Source organism: Falco naumanni, chromosome 5, assembly GCF_017639655.2.
Source record: "Falco naumanni isolate bFalNau1 chromosome 5, bFalNau1.pat, whole genome shotgun sequence".
In the NCBI taxonomy this organism is placed as follows: domain Eukaryota; kingdom Metazoa; phylum Chordata; class Aves; order Falconiformes; family Falconidae; genus Falco; species Falco naumanni.
The window spans coordinates 65,994,387-66,018,412 of NC_054058.1; the positions used below are offsets into that span (position 1 = coordinate 65,994,387).

Below are 24,026 nucleotides of genomic sequence, written 5' to 3' on the forward strand. Positions count from 1 at the left end.
CCTAGTGGGACATGTTGTGGCATGCGTGACCCAAGTTATACAATAGGCTGGATTTCAGTAGGTAGAGGAAACTTTCAGGGTTGTTGCCTTCTGGCTAACTGTAATAAATTTGCTTAAGTAATATTTCACAGATGTGCTAGCTGTTTCTTGGCAAACAAGCTGAAGATCATAGGAAATTTCGTCACTTAAAGCATAAAAATAAAAGTTATGAAGACAAAGTCCTTAACCGCAACACAAAAAACATTTAGCTAAAAGATGGCTGGAGTGCTGTTATCCAAGCACAAGAGTTAAAATAATTTTACAGTGAGTTTCTGTTTCTGTTTTGTTTGTTTTCTCCTACTATAGCTACATGCTGTATGAAATATGTGAGGCTGTTTTGGAAAATCCATTGCCTGTTGCAAGTTTCTCTGTGCTAAATTTAATCTTCTAGTTGTTCTATTTTTAGAAAGCTTATAGTTGCTTTCTCCAATATTGTAGGAAAAGCTGGCAAAATGCCAGCCAGGTCCAGCAAAATGGAGATTTGGCTTTCGTTCCCGACATGAACATTTAAAGATTAAAATAATAAAAATAACCATACATAATTGCAAATGGGAAAGGTATAAGAATCTTTACTCCTACAGTATAGTTTTCGTGTGGGTATGCTGGAGGAAATAATGGAGTGTTTTCTGTAGGAAGGCAGTGAAAAATGTGTCTATGGAAAGTATAAAATATACTTGTTAGAGATAAAATTCTTGAAATTGAAATAGTTTGTGGAATTTCTGGATGACCACAGTAAGAGATGTTCAGCATGTCGGTGTGGTGGAACTGAGCACGTTTGGCACTGATCTGCAGTGGGAGACAGGAGCTGAGTTTTTTCTCCTGGCCTTGGTTGTTCCTGGCCTTGGTTTCTCCATGTACACCAAGGGAAACCATGGTCCTCCACCTTGTGTCTAGTCCTTGAAGTCTAAGGATAAACATCTAACTAATGGAAAGGTAGATCTCACCTCCTCCTGATCCATACAGAAACTGAAACTGGTTAGATCCCTCAGTGGGGTACACAGACAGAGCATAGCTGACCTTTCTCATCTTGATGTGCAACAGTGGACGAGCTGGCTGTGACAAGGACTCAGACTGGGCTTGCACAGGGGGTGTGATAGGATGGGGTATTTGGATAATTTTTTAATATTTTTTTTTCAGGCTAAACTTGAAGCCTTTCTTATTTTGTGCCTGGTCATCAATATGAAACATTCAGTGAGAAGTCTACATTGGAAAATATGGGAATATAGCTCAAAACCTAACAAATACGGCAGTAAGGTAGAGAAGAAAGAGAAAAGGCAGTGTTCTGTAACCATGTGCATCCTCCCCAGCCTCATGGGACAGACTAGCCTGTGTAACGGTGGTTTACAAACTTTTGGGAAGAAAGGGAAGAGCCACTGGCCAACCTCTTTTTAATCAGCTTCCCACGCTAAGAATGAAGGCTTCCTCAGGTCCACAATGAAAACATATTACAAGCGGCAACCAAATTTCATTTTCCATAGCAAGCAACTAAGCCATCTCCTGTAGGTAAATAAATATATATGACCGCAAAGTTTCTGGAGGCAGGTACGACCCTTATCTCTGAAGAAGTGCTCAGAGACAGCTGTGTATCAGGTGAGAAACACCCGGTGCCACACCAGCCTTAAGAGGGAGGTGGAGCATGTGTAACCCTTCTGGTGTTCTCCAACCTCCTCCCCCAGATCTGCACCTGCAAACCCACTATCAGCAGTCTCTGATGTGCTTATTCGTGTTATACCCTTTGGAGAGAAAGCTAAGCTGTTGGAGTGGCTGCCTAGCGGAGGACGTAAAATCCAGAGGTCTGAACTTGGGGTCTGACTTGCTGAACTGATCAACTCATATGGTCTTATGTGCTGAGCCGGGAGCTTCGCCAGGCTGAAGCGTGGAAGAAGAGGCAGGAGAGGACTCTGCACATTTTTTGTAAGTAAGGGGGTCAGCGGTGCACCGGCCTTTGAACACAGAAGGCATTTTGTATCTAGGTAGTTTAAAACTGGTGGCTCCCATCTGACTACTATCTCTTGGCTGCTGTCTGGCAGACAAAATGGTCCCAAAATCTAGGGGCAGTGGGAAGGCTCAGTATCGCTCCCTGGCAAGGGCAGGACTGTGCTGCCTTTGTGCTATAGGGACAGCAGCAAGGGGGTCTTCAAGCTGCCCCAAACCAGCCTACAGCACACAGGGGAGTCCTCAGAACAGTTTACGCATAGCTCAAGTTTTATCTCACCAAAGGAGGAGGTGGTGGAAGACTTACTTAAAGCAGCCTCAAAAGTTAATTACACTTTATTATACCCTTTATTATATTTCCACGTGTGGCGTCACACACTACCAGATCTCTATGTGACCATCATATTACTGCTTCTTTTTAACATACAAGTGCTGATCTTAACTTTTTTGTTCCTTTTTTTTTTTTTTGAGAACTGGTGGCAAGGAGAAACTAGGAGCATATGCCTGTGGTATAAATAGCAAAGTGGAAGTATCTGTCATTTGGGGTAGTTTCATTCCAACTGAAGACTTCATAAGCTACAGTTGTGGTTTTTTTTTTTTTCCCCCTAGAATTTTAATTTGGGGATTTCCAGAAATCCCAGTGCATTGGTGGAGCTCAAGGAGAGGGTACAGTCATTCACAGGATGAATAGAAAACATTTAGAGGGAAAAAAAATGCAAAAGAGAAACATTTAAATGCAGACAAATCAATGTCAAAAAGTGTTACAGAAACACAAAAGAAGCCAATCATCTAGATTTTCCTAAATAAACACATACTAACGGCAGTTACACAACTTTTCAGATCACCATAGTGATCTGGAGGATGCTTTACTATTTGTTTTTAAGTAGCAACAAAAAGAAGGAATGGATTTAATGGAATTGTATAGACACATCTTCCCCTTTCAAACATCCAAAGGGTTACATCTGTCTTTGCATTATTAGGCTTTTTATTATTCCACCATAATAGCAGTCTTGCTATAAATCAGATTGCTTTCAGTCACAGCTTCAGCTTACAAAACTATTAGGTTTTAAAAAAAAATAAATAAAGGGGGGGGAAGACAGATTATTCTATATTCAGAAGGTTGTGAACTGTTTTTAATGTGCGTGTCTCCCTGCCTGTGTGAGGGCAGGGGTAAGGGGAGGAGGCAAGGGTGGGAGAGGAGCTGCATTAGGAAGTGCCTTTTCTAAAAGCGTCCCAACTCCAGCCTGCACAGAAAGGGAGACCCCAGCAACCTTCAGAAAATAATATAAAAGCAAACCGCAAAGGTAGAAGAAAATACCCAAAAGGAGAAGACTGCAGCTTGCAGTAATCTGTAAATGATTGCTGGCAAAGACTGGAGGCTTCAAGCTTGAGCTGTGTTTGTTCCAAAAGAAAGCCAAGAAGGACGGTGTTAATAAAGAGAGATTTAACTGAGGGCTGTGCTTGGAATAAAGTGGGCTACAAAAAGGTCAAATTTGATCAGTTGGAGCAGATTACAAGGGCTTTGAAAGGTAGTGGTGAAGAAATGAAACTGGGACTGTGAAGCAATATAGCACAAGATTGATTTTGGGGGTGGAGAGAAGCTGGGACAAGTGCTTATCAGCTTGAGAAGGAGGAAGAGCTGTGCTGAGTTTGTTGTCATTCCCACACCGAGTAGAGTACTTGCTGCTTTTGTGGTTAGGCTTCCCTGCCGTGGTTGTGGTGTTTTGTTTTGTTTTTTTCTCTTTCTTTCCTATATATATATTTTATTGTTGCTACAATGGTGTCTATAATCTCTGACTTGGATCCTCTGAAAAGCTGGAAAGTTTTAAGGTAGGCCTATGTTTTCTTCTGTTTGGTACAGGAGGTTTTGGTTTAGCCCTAAATTAACTGGAGCTTGAGTTATAATGGAAATGTGAGCCCTGGGCTTAAGTAAGAGGAGTTTCTGGTAATTAGAGCCCTTTTAAGAAACAGCAAACCTTTGAGCAGATGTTTAGAGACACCCGAGGGAGATTTTTAAAATATACTTCTCGGTGTTACAGTGCAGTCAGGATTTTTTTTTTTTTTTTTTTTTGGGGGGGGGGGGGGAGAGCTTGCTCTGTAAATGCGAGTCAATAGCAGAGGCTCGCACCGGCTGGAACTGCGGGATTAACTCCCTGCGTGCCTCGCCGCGCGCAGCGGGGGCAGCGGTGGGGAGCTTCGGAGCACCGAACACCGGCGTAAAAGTTGATCAAGAAGTGGAAACAGCCCTGGGGGAAGGCAGAGGGACAAATGTGCGCGTTCCGTTTGATTGTTGAAACTTCCACAGTTCGTTGTTCCTCTAAGGCATCTGTTTGATACTTAAAAGTTGCTCCTGATTTTTACCTTCAGCGCTATTGTTTTGTTTTTTTTTTAATTTGAATAGTGAAAAATGGTAACTCGAACGGCTAAAAAGAAGGCTAAGGGGAAAAAAAATAATCACCCTTAGTGTCTGCTGCAGGTATTAAAGCTCCACAGTGTTAAACGACCGTATTTAACGCTGCTATAAATGCCTTGGGTTTGCCCTATTGAGAATCTGGACATGTGAAAACTTTGCAGATGGTTTGCAGAAACTTCTAAAACATTGGAAACAGCTGGGAATGTAGATGGAGAAATTGTAAAATTAGGTAAAGATAAAGTTAAATGCATTTCCCTCAGGTCTCATGCAAAACATGAAGCTGCATCTAATACCATATTTTATCTTTTTCTTATGGCAGTAAATTACAGGGATTTTGAGGGAGTGTGTGGCTTGTGATACTATTATTATAAATATATAATAACAATAATATTTTAAAGTATACTTTGGCTTCTTGCTACAGTGTTTTAAAGAACTTAAATGTGTCCTGAGCTGAAAGAGGAAAAAGTCTTTCAGAAGCCAAACTATAAAGTCTACCTACATAACTAGGTTTTCTTTTTTCCTCATGTTTGCATAGCACTGAACTTTCTTTTTCAGAAGTTTAAACTTCTCTGACCATCTTCTGAGCCTGTGTGTAGGAATGTGGACTGAGATCTTTTATCTTTGTCTGCGGTATGAGACTTGGTACAGCAGTCTTATTGCAAGGTTTTTTGTGGTTGTTATTGTTTTGGGTTTGTTTGGTTTTGGTGTTTTTGTTTTTTAAAAAAGAAAGTCATTTAGGTCTGTCAGCACAGAGTGATGAGTTTCTATTTGACTTCCAAAACTTCGGTGTGGATGTTTGCTGGGATGTAGCATTGTGTGGGATGGTGGAGCGCAGGGCTGTGATTGGCACCCGGGGTGATGGTCACGCTACATCGGACCAGAGCCAGGGTGACTTCTGTGAGTCATTACCAGTGAGTGCCAGTAAAGTGCTTTTGCAGAGCTCCCTATGTCTTGTCTTACAGTGTGTGTGCTCCAGAAGAGCTATTCTAGGAATTATTCTAAAAGCTTATCTAGCTCTGGGAGACTACTGATTCCTCTGCTAGTCAAGTCAGGTGGTGCCAGGATTTTGCTGAGTTGAGGGATGAAACAAAACACTTGAAAGTCAAGAAGATTTAAGAAGGAGACATTGTTGCTCTCTCACAGAATCCTGTTTTCTTAGAAAAAATGATGTGTTTGCATGACTGGAGAAGAAATATCTCCCTGGCACTTTCCCCTTACCCCTATGACTGAAGTTTCCCAACTTTGTGTGTGGATCTGGAGGTTACAGCTGTGTGGACACAGATGTGATTTAAGTCAATTTTACTGGACATTCCTCTATGTATTACTGTGTGTGATTACAGAAGCAACTCTGTACAGATGTGATGTGGTGCAGAGAGTTAAGAGGCGGGAAAAGGCAGCATGCAATTTAAGCGAAATGATCACTGATAGTAAAAAAAAAAAAAAAGCCAGAAGACACCATGCGGCTCATATGGCTTGCGACTTATTAAATTGTAATGCCACATCACGTTTTCCTTATAGATTTTTAGTTCTCTTCTGCAGGCCAGTTTCTAGCCTATTTGATGCCTCTGGGCTTACCATTTTTAGTGTCGTCTCCCCACGTATCAAGAGATCCTGTAGCTAATATCTATAAGAAATAGAGGAGTGTTTCTCTGTGTTTTTCTTAGGTGATGCTAAGCAATTCTTTAAGACCCAAATGAAATGCTGTAGCAAATGCTATGATCAGCTTAGGAGTAGTGTCCTGCAGTGGCAAATTCTCTATTTTGTTTTCCTTGTGCACCCCCTGTATTCTGTGACTCGCTCACAGTTTGAGACCTGCTTAGTTGGGAAAGAGACGGAAGGATGCAGATCTCGCGGAGGCAGGTGGCAGGGAGAAATAATTGCGTTAGGTTAATAATTCCCCGGGGCTTAGAGAGCTATGGGTTGCCTCGGTGCTAGTTACCCCCATCTCAGCTGAGCTCTGGTTCCTCTGACCTGCTCCCCAAATCCCCTAGAAGCATGTCCTCTGCCCTCTGAATAAAGGTGGTAATAAAGGAAAAGGTACAATATAACAACAGACAGGGCTGTGGCTGGTGGTGGAGCCTAATGGGTGGGGAAGGTGGTGCTGAGGGGTGGCCAGGGATTTTGCTGGACTTCACCCAGCAGGGCTGGGAAAGCTAGCAGAGGTATTAAAATAAATGGCAATATGGTGTGTGTATAGATGATATTACACCAGGTCTCCCTCTTGGGTTGTGCCTGCCTGGGGTGGGACAGGAGAGCTGCAATACTTTCTGGAGAGTCTGGGCCCTGCTGTGCTCGCATTGCAGCAAGGGGGGGAGGAACTCCCAGGTTCTAAGCACAGCTCATTGTGCAGAACAAAACCCACTCCAGAAAATATTTTCTTTCACTGGATTTCTTGATAGTAATCTGAATATTAAAGTTATTGGAAAGTAATCTGTGAGAGCTCATGGAGTTATCTTTTTTTTTCTCCTCCTGTTGCCTCTTTTCAGATAAGCTCCCAGCATAAGATCTATGCTTTGACATTAACACACTGCGGCCTGATCTTCCCTTATAGATGCCTTCTCACTTTTCACAGTGTGACTACAATAAGTGCCATGCCTGTAGTATTTCTTGGAGCCAGAAGAGATTGGCAAAACTTCAGACCTTTTTAAAACCCTCCAGAGCCAATGGTGTGTGCTCACCCAGGCCTCCACAGACACAGAAATCCTGTTTGTCTGTCTCCGAAGTGACACGGGAGTTAGGATCTAGCCTTGCTAGCGCATAAGAGAGACCAAGATCAGCTGTTGTAACACCAGAGATGTCTCTAATCCATGTTCCAAACTTCCCCGTACTTCTGGGACGTGGCTTTGTTCCTCGTACGTGACAGGGACAGCTTTGGTTGCTGTTTCTGAAGCCAGAGCCTGTGCTCTGGGCCCCTGCAACAGCAAAAGCAGAGCAGTAGCCTGGCAAAGAGAGTCACTAAGAGAAGGGAGAAAGAAAAAGAATATCCTTCAAGGGCATGGCTCCTCTGCTGTGTTTCTCCCTTAATTTGGCTCCAAGAAGGCAAAATGCAGGGAGTCACCTATACAGGAAAGACCTTGCACCCCTTTGCATTCCTGTCTGAAGAAGTATGTGACCTTTCTATGGCTTATTGCTAGGGAAAAAGAAGTTGGTTTTAACTTGACTTTGCAACCTCAAGGTGAAATTGAAGCAAAGAGTAGGAGTTTTTGCTCAGATGAGCAGTCAGCTCGTGGTCTGTGAAGCAGTGAGCCTTGCACTGCCACTCTGCATACAGATGACCTGAGTTCCACAAGTCCTATTGAACTGGCCTGTACAACTTGGCTGGTAGGCTTGGGAACATCTTATTTGGAACACATCATGTGTCAGGCGGATGTACAATTCAAGTGTTCTCTCCAAAATGCCTTTTTCCCACCATGCACACCATCCAAACAGCCTGTAAATGGCTTGGCTTTTCAGGAAAAAAGTGTTTTTCATGCTTGGCAAGTCAGTCCAGCAGGAACAATTTCAGCCTTGTTGGTGCTTGTATTATGAGCCGTTTTGGGCAAATAGTCTCATCCCCATAGCCTGCTCCTGTGATTGCCTGTGAATTAAGATGGATTAAATAGCTTCAAGGTGTTCAAGTTGGGGAAGGGGGGAGAAAAGTACACACAACAGCTCAAATTCGGTTGTCAGCACAGAACAATAAACTGAGATCACAGTGATGCAAGTCTTGTTCCTGTTTTAGCTTTTACTTTTCCATCTTAGCAAAGCTTCAGATAAGGCATCCTGTATTGTATTTGATATCTGAACAGACTGGTTAAGTGCACAGACCCCCAAGGCAGAACTACTGTTCAGAAAATTGGGTAAAAAAAAAAATAAATTGTTCTTTACTCTGTGTGCTTTACTCTGAGGACCTGAACAATGTTGTCTCCACCCACTACTCAAAAACAAAACAAGCCCTGAAAGTCTCACCCACTGACATGGACTGGACTCCATCGCCAACATGAAAAACAGATAATGGATTATCAGATGTCAGTGGAGAATACAAATTCCCCCCTAATTGCCACAATATGCTTGCTTTAAAAAAATGCATGAAAAGAGGGTGTGTGTATCTTGTAATAACTAAAAACACATTTGAAAAATGTGTTTCCAGTTAACCCTCAAAAAAACCAGATCGTGTGTCAAAGGTGGCCCTGAAAGGGATGTTAGTGAGTCACCTAAGTCCCAAGTCATGACACAGATGAGAATTGCCAGGGAGATGATGGTTATTACTAAGCTTTGGTGTGTAAAATATGAGCAGCAAAACACTGTCTGGATTCCCTGCTTTCAGTTTGGATGTGTAAGTCTACAATCATTCAAGTGAGTAATACTGGGATTAAAAATTAGGCCCATCTATATTGAACTATGGGGGGTTTAATAATTCTTTTTCACCTTTTGCATCTGTGCTTCCTCTGCACTTTGTAGAGGACAATACTGGCAGTTTTTCTTGGTTTGATTTTTTTTTTTTTCTTAAAAAGGCAGGATGTATGGGGTGATTGAAAAATAAAGATAACAGAAAACAGCAGATTAGGATGTAACACACTCCTGCATCCATTGTTGATGGCTGAAAAGTCATCTAGTCCTTCTCTAAGCCTGTGCAGATTTATTCTTGCATCTTTATTTTCCCCTGATTAAAATTCAATATCACTCTTTTCAATAAGAGTTTATTCTCCACTGTTTTACTAAAAACAATCCACTTTTCATATCAAGCCTGTATACAAGCTTATTACATCTTGTTCATTTGGACATGAGTTGTTAAATCTTCCAGGTGCTTTATGGGGGATTTAACCATCCAAATCAAATGAATGCTCTCTCATAAAGAGGTTTACTTACCATTGCCGCTATGTTCCTTTGCCTAATTGTTTAAATTGCCCTAACCCCTAAAACGTAATACAGAATTACCACACCAGCAGCACAGATGCCTAGCAACAGCCTATGATGGTAAGCTCGTAGTAACACTTGCCCAGCCACCAGTGATTTGCAGTTCAGGGACTTCCTATATCAGCAGTCATGTCTTTGTCTCAATGGATTCTTCCTCCATGAATTTCTCTGACTGGTTTTGCAGTTTTAACTTCGAGCCTACAACATTTTGGAGCAAATAAATTCTGTGGTTTGACACACTGGTTGCATCTATGCTAACAAAGCAATGCCCTGGAAGGGCTCTTAGGGTTCTTTGACATGTAAGTTTGTCTTGCATCCACATTTTGGGACATGTGTTAGCTGTTTGGAGTGGTTTCTTTGCTAAGGCGTTGAGACATCAAGTCCAGGTTCCTTTGTTTTGAAAGCGAGGGGGGGGCAGGGGAAGTTGTTTTGTTTCTGCATGTATTATACTCCAAAATCTCATTCCTGACTGGTGATTAGTGACATCCAGTTACATGGATGCACGTGCTGCAGGATGCAGGTAAAAACAGTATCATCTTTTCCCACCCATGTTACTTAATGATACTGACTTCCATTTACCATTTCATCGTCATAATCTCTTAAATCAATTAGAGTCCTAACATACTTCTGCAGATCTCTACAGCTCTTGCATAACGAACCCAATGCAAATGTTAAGCTTTGTCTAGTTCTGCACTTGGCGGAACTGAAACAAGGAAGAAATAGCCTGTAGAAAGAAAGGTAGCTGGGCAGTGGCAGCGTTACATTGTGCCTTGAGAGATAAGGGTATAATCTCAAGCTTTTCCCAGGCTTTCTGTGTCAGTTTGGATGAGTTACTTAATCTCTGTGTGCCTCAGTTCCCACCAGTAAAATGGAGTTGTTAATACCTGTCTTATCTACTTTGACTATAAACTTTTCATGGCTATGGAGGTGCACGGCTCTGTCCATACAGAGCCTACAGCAGTGAGGACTCAGCTTTGGGCTGGGCTTTTCACCGCCTGCCTTCATAAAAATAATTTACTTACCTGAAACCAGAATTTAACTCTGCTGAGAACAAGTAATTTCTTGCACAGTTATTAAAACCCTTTCTTAAATATTTCTGCCTTTGCAAGGCAGCTCTGTGGACAAGCCAGTCAAATTGCCTGCATTGCACCAGCTTTTTTCCAAGACTTTTTTAGGCTGAAGCTGGTTGAAACCTGGAACCCAAAGCTGAATGATCTGGCTGAGCTTTCCCTAATGGCAAATCACTTAGCTTGGGGGTTTGGCTTTCTTATTTTTCCCCTTTGGGTTTGTTTTTTTTTTTTTTTTGTGTGTGTGTGATGCTTCTGCTCAGTAACCCTTTATAAAAATTCGTAAGCTCGGTTCCTGTTCTGCTTTAATAAGCTCCCCTCCAAGATCAGTCTCTCCTTTGGTATGCAGTTCCTTCTCTGCATAGCTGCTCTTTTCATGTCTGATAGCTGCACATGTGAATAATTCTTTTCATAAGCTTATTTCTTGCTCTTCTTCATTTCTCTAATCCCCTCACTAGTTGACATGCAACTTTACTCCGATGTGTTTCATCGCCTTCGTTCGGCAGTACCTGTGCCACGTGGCATCGCCCCAGCCACCAGTAGCATACCCTGCTGTCCCCATGGAGGGGTGTCATCATAGCAATGAAAGTCTTCCAGTAGTTATTACTTCCACGGGCTTTATGGTCTTCAAGGGAGATTCATTAAAGATCTCCAGCACCCCTGCTAGCCCCAAGGTGCCATACCAAGGATGGAGCAAAGGAAGGTGAAAAGAGGGAGATTTGCAGTCTCTCTTGCTTCAAGATCCAGAAGCTTTTCTTTTGCATGACCTGAGCAGGAGCTGAATTTCTTATCTGTAAGGAAAAAGCTCTGACTGTTCCCTGTGGGTGTTGCCTGGTAGGTATCGCTGTCTCCCAAGGAACCCGTTTAGGCTTCAGCAGCTCTAATGCTCCTGAAAAATGCTCTGTGACACTAAAAAAAAATCCCTAGCGTAACCTGAGTGTTACCATCCACCCTCTTTTATACGAGCAGCTGAACATGCTTCTACTGATCGTACTCTTAATATTCCTTAATAAAGAAATAAAAGAAAAAGAAACCAAACTTGTGTGAATTGCATTTCTATGTAAGTTTCTCACATGCTTTGTCTTTGATTGTATGTGTTTCCACATGTTTCAATGCAAGTGGAAGAGGTTTCTCAGGTTTTTATTCCTCATTTGGGAAAATCCATGCATCCCCTGTGAGAGAGTTCATTCTGGTTGTTCATTATAGGATCCTTGTTCTTGAGTTGGTCCCAAGCTGGTATTAGTGGACCACTTTGTTACTGAACTCCTGTTGACATTGGATTTTTGCTGCTGGTTTTTTTTGGTTTGTTTGTGGGTTGGTTGGTTGGTTGGTTGTTTTGTTGGTGGTGGTTTTTTTGTTGTTTGTTTGGTTTTGTGTCCAACTGAGCTTTAAAACTGAAGATTATCTAAAGGTAGGGAGACATTGGGAGGCTCCAGTGGTTATCACAAACATTGTAATGTCTCTCTCTTTTGTTGAATGTGTGGATTTCAGATTATTGGAAAAATCTGCCATGTCAGTTGTGGTACATTCTTTTTCTTTTCCCTTTCAGATGTCAAGTTAAATTGTCTGTAGCTGGTTATCTTCAAGAAACGCTTTATAGAGAGAAATTTATCTGTTAAAAATATAATTTACTTGTTCAGGTAACTTTGCCAGAGTCTTCAGCAGTGGAAAACTGATTCTCTCCTTAACATGCCTGAACTGCAGACTACATTTATGTATTAAATTAGTAGATCAATGAAGCCAGAACTTAAATTGTGGTTGGAAATCTTGGTATGACTTTTGAGTGATTTGATTGTGCATATTCTGTCCAAGAATTTCTAAGATATTATGGAAAGCTTTAAAGTAAAAAGGGGGAGAGATTAGTTTTTTCTTTAGTTTTAAGACTTTTAGTTTTAGTGTTCTTGGTTTTCAGGTCCTAAAGAAAACAGTAAAGTACTATAAAAAGGATTTCAAGTGAGTCTTTGAAGCAGGAGATATTCCAATTCCGAAAAATATGTGGATTTAATGATCTTTCTCCACAAAGAATAGGCTATAAACACACAAGTGTATTCATCTACTACATGTGCCACCCCGGTACTACTCTTCCAATTACATTCATTATGAACCAGGAGGCACTGGCAGATTTCAAGCTGAGACTACCTAATTCTAAACTAAACTAAATTCATGTTCACCAAATTCTAAACTAAATTCACATTCAAGCATTTGTAGGATGAATTTAATTTCTCAGTCTCTTAGGCTGGAATTAATCTTGGCTTTACGCAAGCAACTGGTTACTGCTCATTAATCAGAGGTGGCTTCGGGTCCCTGGGAGGACTTCAAGAACTGCCTTCAAGAGATACAGGGTCCATGATCCATGTTACATACTTGAGCCTTAATTTTTCACATGTCCTGTCAGTAAAGCTACTGAGCATGTTTACTAACATGACACCTGGTGTGGTCTTAGGGAAGAATTTCAGTCCCACCAGCAGCTGGAACTGCTGAGGCTGGTGGGTGTCCCTGTAGCCCTTGGACTTCCTCCTTGTTGGAAAAACTGACCTTGCCAAGACTTGCAAAATGTTGTTGACTGGGGTCAAGTTTTGGCTGGACACAGCAAATAAAAGATGTATGTAGCCTGGGATGAATTACAGGCTTGGAAGGGGGAGACAGGTATTAAAGGTCTCAAATGGGGTGATAGGGAGAAAAGGATTTAAATGCTGATGTAAACTTTCATTGAGTCCAGGAGTTAGTTGGCAGGGCCTTTTATGTGACTTTTGGGGTTAGTTTTGCAGCTGACGCAAACTGACAGAGCTTCATTGAGCAAGATCTACTGACTTAGGGTAAATGGGAGTTGGGCCCCATGTGTTTTGCAGAAGACTTGACATCTTTCTTCTTATACATAAAGTTTCTGGATCTAATAGGAGAAAAAAATACCTTGGTCAGAGCACTTACTGTATTTATTAATTCCAGCCTGTTGATGCCCAGTTTACTCTGTCTGAAGTCTTGACTCTAAAAAGCTCTTGGGAATGTTACATTAATTTTTAATTTTTTTCCTGTGTTTGAAAGAAACAGATGACCTACCTCTTTGCTCTTTAGTCAGTGTTCAAGTAAACTAATAAGTTTAGCATAATCTATTAATAAACCTAAACCTATGACATCCTAGGTTGTAGGCAAGCTGTGTAAACTAACTATATAAGTTACATACCAACTGTGAATCATTGGAAAGTGGTGACAGCAGAAACCAAACTTGCTGTAGAGTAACTTTTTTTTTTTTTTTTTGCTACTCATTTGAGCTGAAAGTTTCCCATTTTTTTGCAAGGGGATTTTTTTTTTTGTTTAATTCCTGCAAAAGCAGTTTGTATCTATAACCCAGAACAATGTGGTTCTCGCATATAGCTCTGGGACTGCTCTTAGACTGAGCTCAGATCTCCCTGCTGTTTTCTGCTACATCTATGGGCAGTAAGTTGCTTTGTTTGCCATGAGATTCATTAACATCTCTGGTTAATGAAAGCTTACATCGTGCATGCAAGTCTTACAAGTGCAACTGCTGAGTGTTGTTACCTGATGCCTCAAAGCTGGATAGATCAACATTTTATGTGGACTTTGAGGTCTTCTTTTCCATCTTAACTCTCATTCTACTCATAAAAATTTAAAAGCAATCTCAGTTATCCACACCCCACAGAAAAAAAACAAGTTACTCATATTAAGAGGTCGCCTAATTTAAAAGTACCCTCAAACAATATTTTCTATTGTAAGCTGCAATCTGAATTTTTCTGTTGGTATGAGGCTGGTATGCATTTGTTGCACTTTGCAGCCTTTCTTCTCTTATCTGTAGATACTGTACAACCGTGCACAGCAGAGCATCCAACAACAAAAATAGGTAATTATTCTTGCAGTGACAAAATTCAAAGACTTTGATCCACCACAAAGATAATTGATGCTGTTCGCATTGGTGTGGTTGAGTAAAGGCAACAGGAAGAATGAGCATGGATGAAGCTGCAGGTCCAATTCCAGGAGGCATAACTTTATCCTATTTACATGCAGATAAGAAGTTACCTTTGCCAGAATTATTTTTGCCAGTTACAGATGTTTACTGGGCAAGCATCATAGCAGAAAAGTCCTAGGAAAGGACTTCAGTTAATTTCCAGAAAAAAAACCCCATCATTGTTAGTGTTTAAGAGAAATAAGCCACCTGAAAACAAAATGTCCTGTAATGTACAGAAACCTAGCCTGAATGTACTGTGTACCTGTATTAAGCTGACTGTACTAATCATTGCCTTGTTTTCCCATTAAACTCTGCAAGATATTACAGGGTTGATTGTACATTGTGTATTGGCAGTTCAGGTTGTGGATTGAATTTAAGCAGCTGTTATGAAAATACAGTCTATAACAACAGGGGAACACAAGCTCTGTTGATGAAAATGAGCCATGTATACAGTGAGCTTGTGATTTGGACATGAAACAGTGTTGGGCTCCAGGCTGCAACATCACCAAACATGACAATTTGGAGGAACAAATGAGTTCTGCACTTTTTATTTTTATTTTTACCCCCATTTGTTCTTATAACACGTAACAGCCGTCAGACCACACAGGAAGTTTGCACAAACCTACATGGTGAAAGTAGGATGGGAAAGCAGAACTGGTTCAGCAGCAAAGGGTTGGGCATTTGTTATTTCTTCAGCAGCTGGAAGCTTAGTGTGGCACCAGTGAATAAAATCAGCTTTGCAGGGAGGAAGCTGTATAATCAGTATGTATGATGGTTTCTAAAGATGTGACGATCTGGAACAGAGTAGTTACCTATAGATGGTATCTTTGTATCTTCTCAGTAGCAGCGGCCAATTTTGAATTCCTTCAGGAAAATGGTAAAAAATGTGCTTTAACTGAGCAACAGTTAAGCTAATAATTTCAGACCTAGAAAGACTTCCTTAGGAGGAGTGCTTAATTACGGAGGCAGAGAGTTGTGCAGAATAGTAAGCACTTCCCAGAAACGGTCATTTAGGCTTTTGTTGTTTGAATTTTGTCATAACACAAAGGGGAAGAAAAAAAAATCTCGTGAGGGATTTGAAACCAATAACCCACATGACAATTAGCTAGCAGGGTACTGTGCCAGTAGATACCATGGAGGGCAAATACTTGGAATTGGAAATTATTTTTATGGATGCTGAGGATATCTACAATTAGATAGGATTAAAATGGATGGGGAAGGATGGAAGTCCTCGCGCTCTGGCCTGCTACTATCTGAGGCTGAGAAGAATCTTCCCTTATTTGGCAGCATATCCCTATCTGTGCAGGCTTTTTGTACCTCTTAGGGATGGAAGGTCATATAAAGCAAACTCCCGTCTGATCCCATGAGACATTTCCTGTGTTATACAAGAGTGTTAAAATCCTACTAATTGAATTTTCTTTCCTGGTACTGAATTCTAACAGCATTTACTTTATTGATGCAGTGTGTGAGTCAAAAGAAAAGATAAATATTTCAAGCCTTGTGTTACTAAAGAATATACTTTTATTTAACAGTATTATACATGGTATCTTAACCACTTTCTAGACCGATGAGTTCCACAGGGTAATTTTGTATTGCATTAAAATAATTATCCATCACCATTTGAACTTCATGTACTCTCAGATAGGTAAATTGTATACTTTAGCAAGCCAGCATGCGTTCTGAAATTGTTATGGAAAAGATTTGCATTAGGAAAATGTAGACTTTCTCCCCCTCCTTGCCATGATAAAAATCTTGTGTGCACAATAGCTGTACTGCCACATGTCATGGGGACATTGTGTAAATCACAGAGTTACAAATTTGTCAGCCTAACCAAATGTCTGAAAGAATAATGTCATATTAGTTACATTTCAGCTGTAAGCCTGGCCTATTTTAACCTTGATTTGTGTGGCAGCTAGCCATACCAACAGCTTGTGCACGGTTGATTATAAACAACTTTGTTTTAATGTAACAAGATTCTCATTTAATTCCTAGAGCTTGATGCAATAGTGATCAAAGATAAATTCAGACGTATCCATGAGGTAAAGGATTAGATTAGACTGACCCAAGAAGACAGGGTCCTGACAATTTCAAGAGTGTAAAACCTTTTGTACATTGTAATGAAAACTTGAGAAAGTTGGATGGTGCACCTGACAAAACATAGATTGAGAACTGCATTACACCCGTAGCAAGCCTTGATATAATTTGGACCCATTTTGGTTTTTATTTAATTCTAGTTTTGTGTGGAAGGACCTGTATCTTCGACTAAGAAATTTTTTTTTTTTTTTACTTTTTAAAGCTTTATTCGTTTGGGATTGCCAGTTATTTTTCTTCTAGATTATCTTTCCGCATTAGGGTTGAAAAACTTATTCTGGAAGATCTGGAAAAGTTGAATTCTCTTTGTTTGGGTTTGTGTGTGTGTTGGACCCTCTTGTGCTGAATCAGGCACGGTTCAGACTTGGGGGGTGGGGGGTCCTTCTTTGGTTTTTTTTTTTTACACTTGTGATGGTTTCAGTATTAGGGATTTTGTGTTGGGTTTTTTTTCCTGGTGTTTTTTTTTTGGGGGGGTGGTGGTGCTTGTTTGGTCATTTTGTTTGGTTTGGGGTGAATTTTATTTTGGTTTGGGGTTTTGTTGTTGTTGTTTGTTGGGTGGGTGGGTGGTTTGTTTGGTTTGGGTGGGTTTTTTTGGTGGTGAGGGTTAAAGTGTCCTTGTCTGAAGCAGCATACCTGAGAGGCTCTCTCTGTCTTTACTTAACTGACTATTTTCAGGAGGCTTAAGGCAATTTGAGTGTTTTTCAGATTACCACCTCCTTACCGTGCACCTCAGAAGCTGGGCAAGAAGTTCAAAAAAGGTGGGAGGGATTACGCTGACTGACTATACTTACACATCTGTTCCCTAAAGAGGGTTGGGAAGGGGCTATGGTGTTCACTTTATTTTAAAATCAGCAATTCAGTTTAGGTCTGTAAATGTCAAATTTGAGGGATTTGGTTACATGAGCATCACAACCTCGGTTGAAACCTTTGAGTGGTTTTTAGGCTTGTGGTGAACTGAATCAAATTGCAGGAATGGTCCTCAACTTAATTACCCCAATAAATTCCTGTTCCTTTGCAGCTTTATGTTCTTTCTTTGCAAGTAGCTGATCTTGAACATTCCTTCTTTCCCTCCTGTATAAAAAATACAACTCTTGCCTTCCAACAAAATCAAACCTTTACATGAACATAGCTGGAAAGGTTGGGAAAAATTTTGGGTTTTTTCTCTGGGTTTTTGTATGTTTGGGTTTTTGAGGCATATTTGGTGGGGGGGGGTTTGTTTGTTTGTTTTTAATATTTCCCCTCTCAAGTTTCACATTCCTGATTCTTTTATTTGAGAGTGCAACAAACAAAACAAACTTTTTTTGTTGCATTGTCAATGGCAGAGGAGGAAACAGGAGTAACAACCTAAGGTTCTTCATTATGAGTTTCATATTTTTCTCATAGGGCAGTACAGTGTTGCTCATAATCCAGCTAGTTGGGAAATCTTTAGAAGTAAATATAATTAATTCAGTGATGCCAGTCTTGATAGTTAGAAATTTCCTTGGTTCTGGGAAAAATGATAATGCAAACAGGAATGTCTAGTCTTTACACACACAGGGAAAAGACACAGATGCTCACATGTACATAAAGTGGTTTAAAGTCAATAAGCTTTTGTTCAGTCAGAAGGTAAAAATGCACAAATTTGCTGGTATTTTTTATATATATGTATATATATAAAAATCATAGTGGGGGTTTCTTTACCTCTGCTCTAAGATTATTACATAATCGTAGGACTTGCTTTCAGACCTGTGTTTCTTTTGTGGTTGCAAGTGGGTGAGTTTTTGACATAGGAACAGCACAAAGATTTCTGACCCCACAAGGTAACAGAAATTACTCTTCTAAAATCTGCATGAATTTCCGACCAAATACTTACTTCTGCTTCAGCTGTGATATTTCCCCCTCAGTCTGGACTACTTGTGATATATATTTATTTCTTGAATGGAAATAGAAGCAGCAATCCCATTTCTGGGACAAATTTTTATGGTGTTTTTAAATGTGTACTGTAGAAATGTAGTAAAACATCTGCCCAACATCCACAGAAGACATCAGCTTGGGAAGGTTTCGGGGAAAGATTTTAAGTCATTTAAAATAGTTTAACTCTAGTTCTTTTATATTGTCATGCTTATGTCTTGCTGTTGTAAAAACCTGCTATTTTGAAGACTTGATACCAGTACTAATCTGTTTCAGCTGCATGTTCCCAGACTATTTACGAAAATGAGTTTTTATTTAACAAAACATAAACCAATGTATTTATGTTTTTATTTGCTGAAGAAGACTCTTAAGAAGACCAAACCAAAGGCTTCATAATCAGTGAGGGCTGGGTGGGGATTTTTTTTGTTTAGCTGTGTTTGTCCTGGAGATTGTTAGGCTGAACTATTTGTTTAAAGAAACAAAATGAAAATGAGAGGTCTATAGCCAAGTTTTCAAATGATCCTTTTGCTCGCTGGCACTCGCTGAGACAGAAAAAGTGATGGCTAGCGCTTCAGAAATCCTTCATGCTCTCATTTTTTGGAATTTGAGCTCCTAAGAGAGTCTGGCCTTTTGCCTGCATCCTGAGATTAGCCTGAGCGCTGGGGTTTTTTTTTCCGATCTGCACAGTCTAAAATTAAGACGTTGGTTGGGAAGTTTTTGAGCCAGTTCTTGTTAAGGAATCTCCTTTGAGGTACTCGCCACCTTTAACTGCTCTGGGCTTCAAAGGGTGCAGATGACTAAGTTCCATACTGGCATATCAGAAGAGAAGCAGACCCCCAGTCTGGGGACGTGTGCTCTCATTAGATTTTGAACCTCTCCTGACATTTCTTCTCTGTGAATCCCAATTGTTTCTAACACTGTGTTTAACTGCTGTGAACTTTTGTTTGGCAAAGGAATGTATTTGCTTGTTTGGGGCAGGCTGAGCTTTACTGCTTTGCTTGAATTTCCTGGTGTTCTCCAAAATCACAGTTGCTTATTTGGGAATCTTGCCCATGGTTTAAACTTCAGATAGAGATAGTAAGATTTGTGTGCTCATTTGAGGCTTACATAAGGCTAAAGCTAATGTTTGTGGCCATGATTAAATGTGTTTGGTATTTTTGGGGGGAGGGATGTATCTAGTTTATGAGTTATGCTTGCTGCCTTGCAGGGATACTGATGAAATGTAGCAGCAGCTCAACATGTTATCTAGCAGAGGGAGAGTTAATGCATAGTGCTGATACTCACAAATCGGTAGTGATTAGTGGCTACCTTACACCTCAATAAAAATAGCAGAGAACAACAGTCTTATCAACAGACATGTAGTCAGTAAACAAGTGTTGTATTCATATACAAAATAGATTTTTATCATTCTTCTGATTTAAACCATGTGACTCTGCAGGAGATGAGTTATATGTGTTTGACAACAATTGCAACCAAAAAAAAAAATAATCATGAATGTGAACATAAGGGGGATAGTTGAGATGTGTATGGGTGTGAGTGAATGTCCAGATTTGAACTTTTGAACTGTCAAGCATAAAAACCTGCTGCTTCCTCTCAGCAGCTGGTACAGGCCAGTTGTAGATGTCTTGAATACCTGGACTAAAGTTCACCTGCTAAGTCTTCCAGTTAATAAAGAGAGTTGACACTGATGCATCCATTAGCAGGCTGATCACTTGTTGTCCTTCTGCACATAGACTATTTTGATTGGTGAATGGGATGTTGGGGGTCCAGAAAGAAGAGGAGGCTGAAAAGATGTGTTCCTAGAAGGAAGTGGTCTTGGAGAGGAGGAGGAGAAGAAGGCTTAGAAAGATGATGGAGATCACAACTGGAGGAAAGATCTGGGAAGTGAAGCAAGTCCTGGAGATGAGGCAGATAGGCACAGGTGAATGTTGGGGCATGCCTGGAGACCTTGGCTGGTGATGTCCAAGATGGGTAACTGCAAGCAGTGGCACAGGAGGAACCAACACAACATCCTAGCCGACCTTTCCAGATGGGGGTGGGGGGCGTGGGGGCATGTTAAGACCTTGTGAATGTAGGATGAATGTAGTATGTGAGGTGATCAAGTAAGGTAAATCTGCATGTTCTTTGTTTCTAAATAACTCCTTGCAGTGCCATGAATGGTCTGTGGAAACATTAACAGATAGTCAAGCCTACATAAATAGGGGCACTCCTTCGGTGGTGGTATGTAGCACTTCTCAAAGCACAAAAGAGGTTCTGGCTCCTAGACTTAAACACTTCATGCATACATATGCATGCCCATGATATACAGGTTCAAAGATGATGTGAAATTACAGTAATTCCATAAATGGTATTTATAGTAGGTTCCAGGACTGTAAGCAGCAATGTAATCACATGTATTTTCTGGAGGAGATTGTGGTTGCCTTTTCAATGCCAGTCCACTTCCAAAAAGTACAAATAAGCTTGAAACATGTTTTAATTAAATCATACTCTGTGAAGAGTAGGTAGGATTCATTACACACATTCCTAATTAGGTCTTTGAATATAAATGATTTTATATGGCATTTAATAACATATATTTTGCTTTGAACTCAAACCTCACTCTAATCACCTTCTAGCTTTCTTTGGTACTCTTGGGCACAAACTAACCCCCTCTTTTTTTCCCTCAAATAATCTGTCAAGGGTTGTTAGTTGTGGGGAAAGGGTCCTCTGAGAAGGGAGTCAGTCAGTGACATAATTGGTTTCCTTTCAAAAATCTGTATGAATGAAGATAGTTGCAACAGTTGGTGAGTACAGAAATAAACTTTCCATGCTTTGATTGAGTCTTTTGATGCAAATGATTTGCATACACATTTTGCAGCTAACCCGTTTTAATGAAAAATTTGAATAAATAGGATATCTGTACTTCCTAAAAAGTAGGCTCTTATTAAAAGTGAAGGAAATTATGAACTGTTTTAAAATGCTTAACTTTGCACAGGAGGGACATGGGAAAGTAGGGTGTAAAACCCTGGTCTGTCTTAGAGCTGGAATAAAGGATGACAAGTGCAGTTGTTATTTGAATGTGTTTGTATATGAAGCTAGTAAACCATTTTCCACCTGATTTTCTCAGGGCTTTGAAACTCCTCTCAGCGTAGCTGCCTCTCCTCCAGCAGGTCCTCCCTATAACCGTCACCGCTGATGGCTCACAAAGCTAAAGGGGAAGTCTCCTTTCTCATGCCCCCATCTCCCCTCCACCTTTAGCCCATCTTCTTCTCCAAATGTTAATTGAAATTAATGTTAAACCATAAATCTGAGCGGAATCCAGGTGCCAGACCCCTAAGTCTCATCCTTTAGGGTAGCTTGGATACTCAGTAGCTGTATTATCCCAAGCACAGGAAAGAGATAATCTTTTAAAGAGGGCTTAGGCACTGAGCAGTTAGGCACAGACCATTTGGTCTCCAGTCACACACAGGGAGCTCTCAAACTCTCTTATAAAAACGACTGGCACAGATTGTTATAGCTTCAGGTACTTATAATTGGAGTTGAAAGAAGCTGGGTCATCTGTAGTTGAATTCCAGTGGTGGCTGAGACACCTAATGTCCAAACTAATGCTGCCATTAAAAGCAGACCAACATTGGCTCTGAGCCTACTAAGACTAGGTTAGATGTTAAAATGCATACATATGTCTGTCTAACAGCCAAGAACTTTTAAATGATGTCAGGTGAAGCTAAAGCTACTCTGTCACCACAAGGGTGGCTCTAGTTCAATGGTATTTGGGGTTGCTTTTATTTCTTTAGGCAAGTCTCTGTCTTAGAGATTTGTATTCATGTAATTGCTGGCCAGATGCCTGACTGCAATTTCTTTCTGTCAAATGAAGACACAAATACAACAACAAATTGATTTACATAGTTTTGTTTCTGCATATGTGATTTACAGTGATTTTTAAAAAGGTGCCCAAGCAAACAGTGGCCCCACTAAGTTCAGTATGACTTTCAAAATCTGCCAGAAACAATGGCAAATACTTGAGCAGTTTGTCAAGGCTCTGTTCCTTGCTGCTAAAAAAATATTTTATTTAAAATTGAGATTTTTATTAAAAATATTTTTATTAAAAATCATTTAAAAATACGTAATGACATATGCTATTTACCACTTTCAAGTAGGTTGGGTACATTAGGACCTAAATGAGCTATACTCAACTGATGAAGGACTAAAGGACTGGGTGTATCTTTAGTATCTGTACTGCAGCTATTTACCTGTTAAAGGAGTTTGACAGGGATGATGTCCAGGTAGATGCGTTATTAAACATCACTCAGAGATGTGCACATGTGAGAAACAACATGCTGCACCCAAGGAGTTTTTCCACTAGTGTATGAAACCGGTGCAGGCATGAAGTGCTTAAAGTTTCTTGTAGTAGTGTGGTGGGTGTGCCACATCTCCTTTCCACTGATTGCTGCCTGGAAAATAATATAAATATTTGCTGTCTCAGCTGCTGTGTTCATAAAATTCTTCACTCGGCAAGTCACACCAAATGCATAGTCTAGTTGTCACCTATCGGGGTTAATTGATAGAGAACTCTTCAGATTTAGAAACAGACTCTTAACTCTTCTGTGTACTGTTTTGCCTTTGTATAGAAATGACCCGAAGGGAATAAAATCTTTGTGAAGAATCTCACTGAACTGGTAAGGTTATACTAAACAGTAACAGAGACAAAGTATGGGTTAATGTGCCTAATGTACTGTAAACCCCAGCACTTTACACCTGCATATTTGGGATATCCAGCATACATTCCAGAGGATACTTGGAACAAAAACCCTGTTGGTGCTCCTCCTAACCTCTTCTTTCCCCAGGCTCTGCCCTGCTGTTCAGTTGAAGCCTTTTTTCATCACATCTTGATTAATACTAGGTGCTAAGAGCAAATTGGTGGTAACTGCTGGTCATGACAGCTACTGTGCAAGCTCTTGCCAGTGGCGGTGCTGGTTCTTTCCTGTTCTTACCTGCAGCAGCCTTCGTATTTTAATCATGGGCCCCAAGCAGAAATTGTCAATTAGATTGAGCCTTGTGGTTGTCTTTGAATAAATGTTCTTTAGCAGATAGATTTAGTGCCTTGCTACTCTATTCCCCTGGTTTCTATGTGCAATATACCTTCCATATACACTAAAATGAAGTATCTTCCTGGGGAAAAAAAAAAAATCTATCCAATCACATACCAGATAAAGTGGCTACTCTGCTGAACTCCAGAAAGAAATAAGAGGGCTTGATGAATGCCTTTAGGCCAAAACAATGATTCTCTTGCTGCTTTTTCTTGGAGAGGGGAAAAAAAAAAAGTAAAATGGAAAATCTGAGTTATTTCAATTTAAAACAGTACAGAGGATTGTGGTAGAAGAGGCAGAGTCACTTCTTTTATCGCGTCTACATTTGATCAATGTTTCTTGAACAGTTTTGTCCCAAGTGGGATAAGGGAAACTGGGATCTTCTTTGCAACCGGCTAGAAATTATTGATGAATGGGGCAGGATCTGTGATGATGCAGGGTGAGTTGTTCCACTGACTCATGAGTGTTCTGGGAGATGCTGAATGCAAACATAGCTCAGTTGTGCTTCAAAGGATGATTGCATAGTCAGAAACTTGCCCGTCTTAAAAAATCACAGACAATTTGCATCTGTTGGACTTGAGTGGGCTGTGAAAGGGAAAGATGATAGAGTCTGGAGTTTGGCTATGTCTAGGAAAAGTCTAGTTCAAGGCAGGGAGGGACAGAGTATC

At 40.4% G+C, this 24,026-nt stretch overlaps 1 protein-coding gene across 2 annotated transcripts in view; it reads left to right on the plus strand.

The window, feature by feature from the left end:
* The first annotated feature begins 3,616 nt into the window (after positions 1-3,616).
* CELF2 (CUGBP Elav-like family member 2) overlaps positions 3,617-24,026 on the plus strand; it is a 376,931-nt gene continuing 356,521 nt past the window's right edge. For both annotated transcript variants that reach the window (XM_040595111.1, XM_040595113.1), the window contains exon 1: positions 3,617-3,804. In XM_040595111.1, coding sequence (XP_040451045.1) covers positions 3,752-3,804 — 53 coding nt within the window. In that variant the 5' untranslated portion in view covers positions 3,617-3,751. The remainder of the gene's footprint in view (positions 3,805-24,026) is intronic.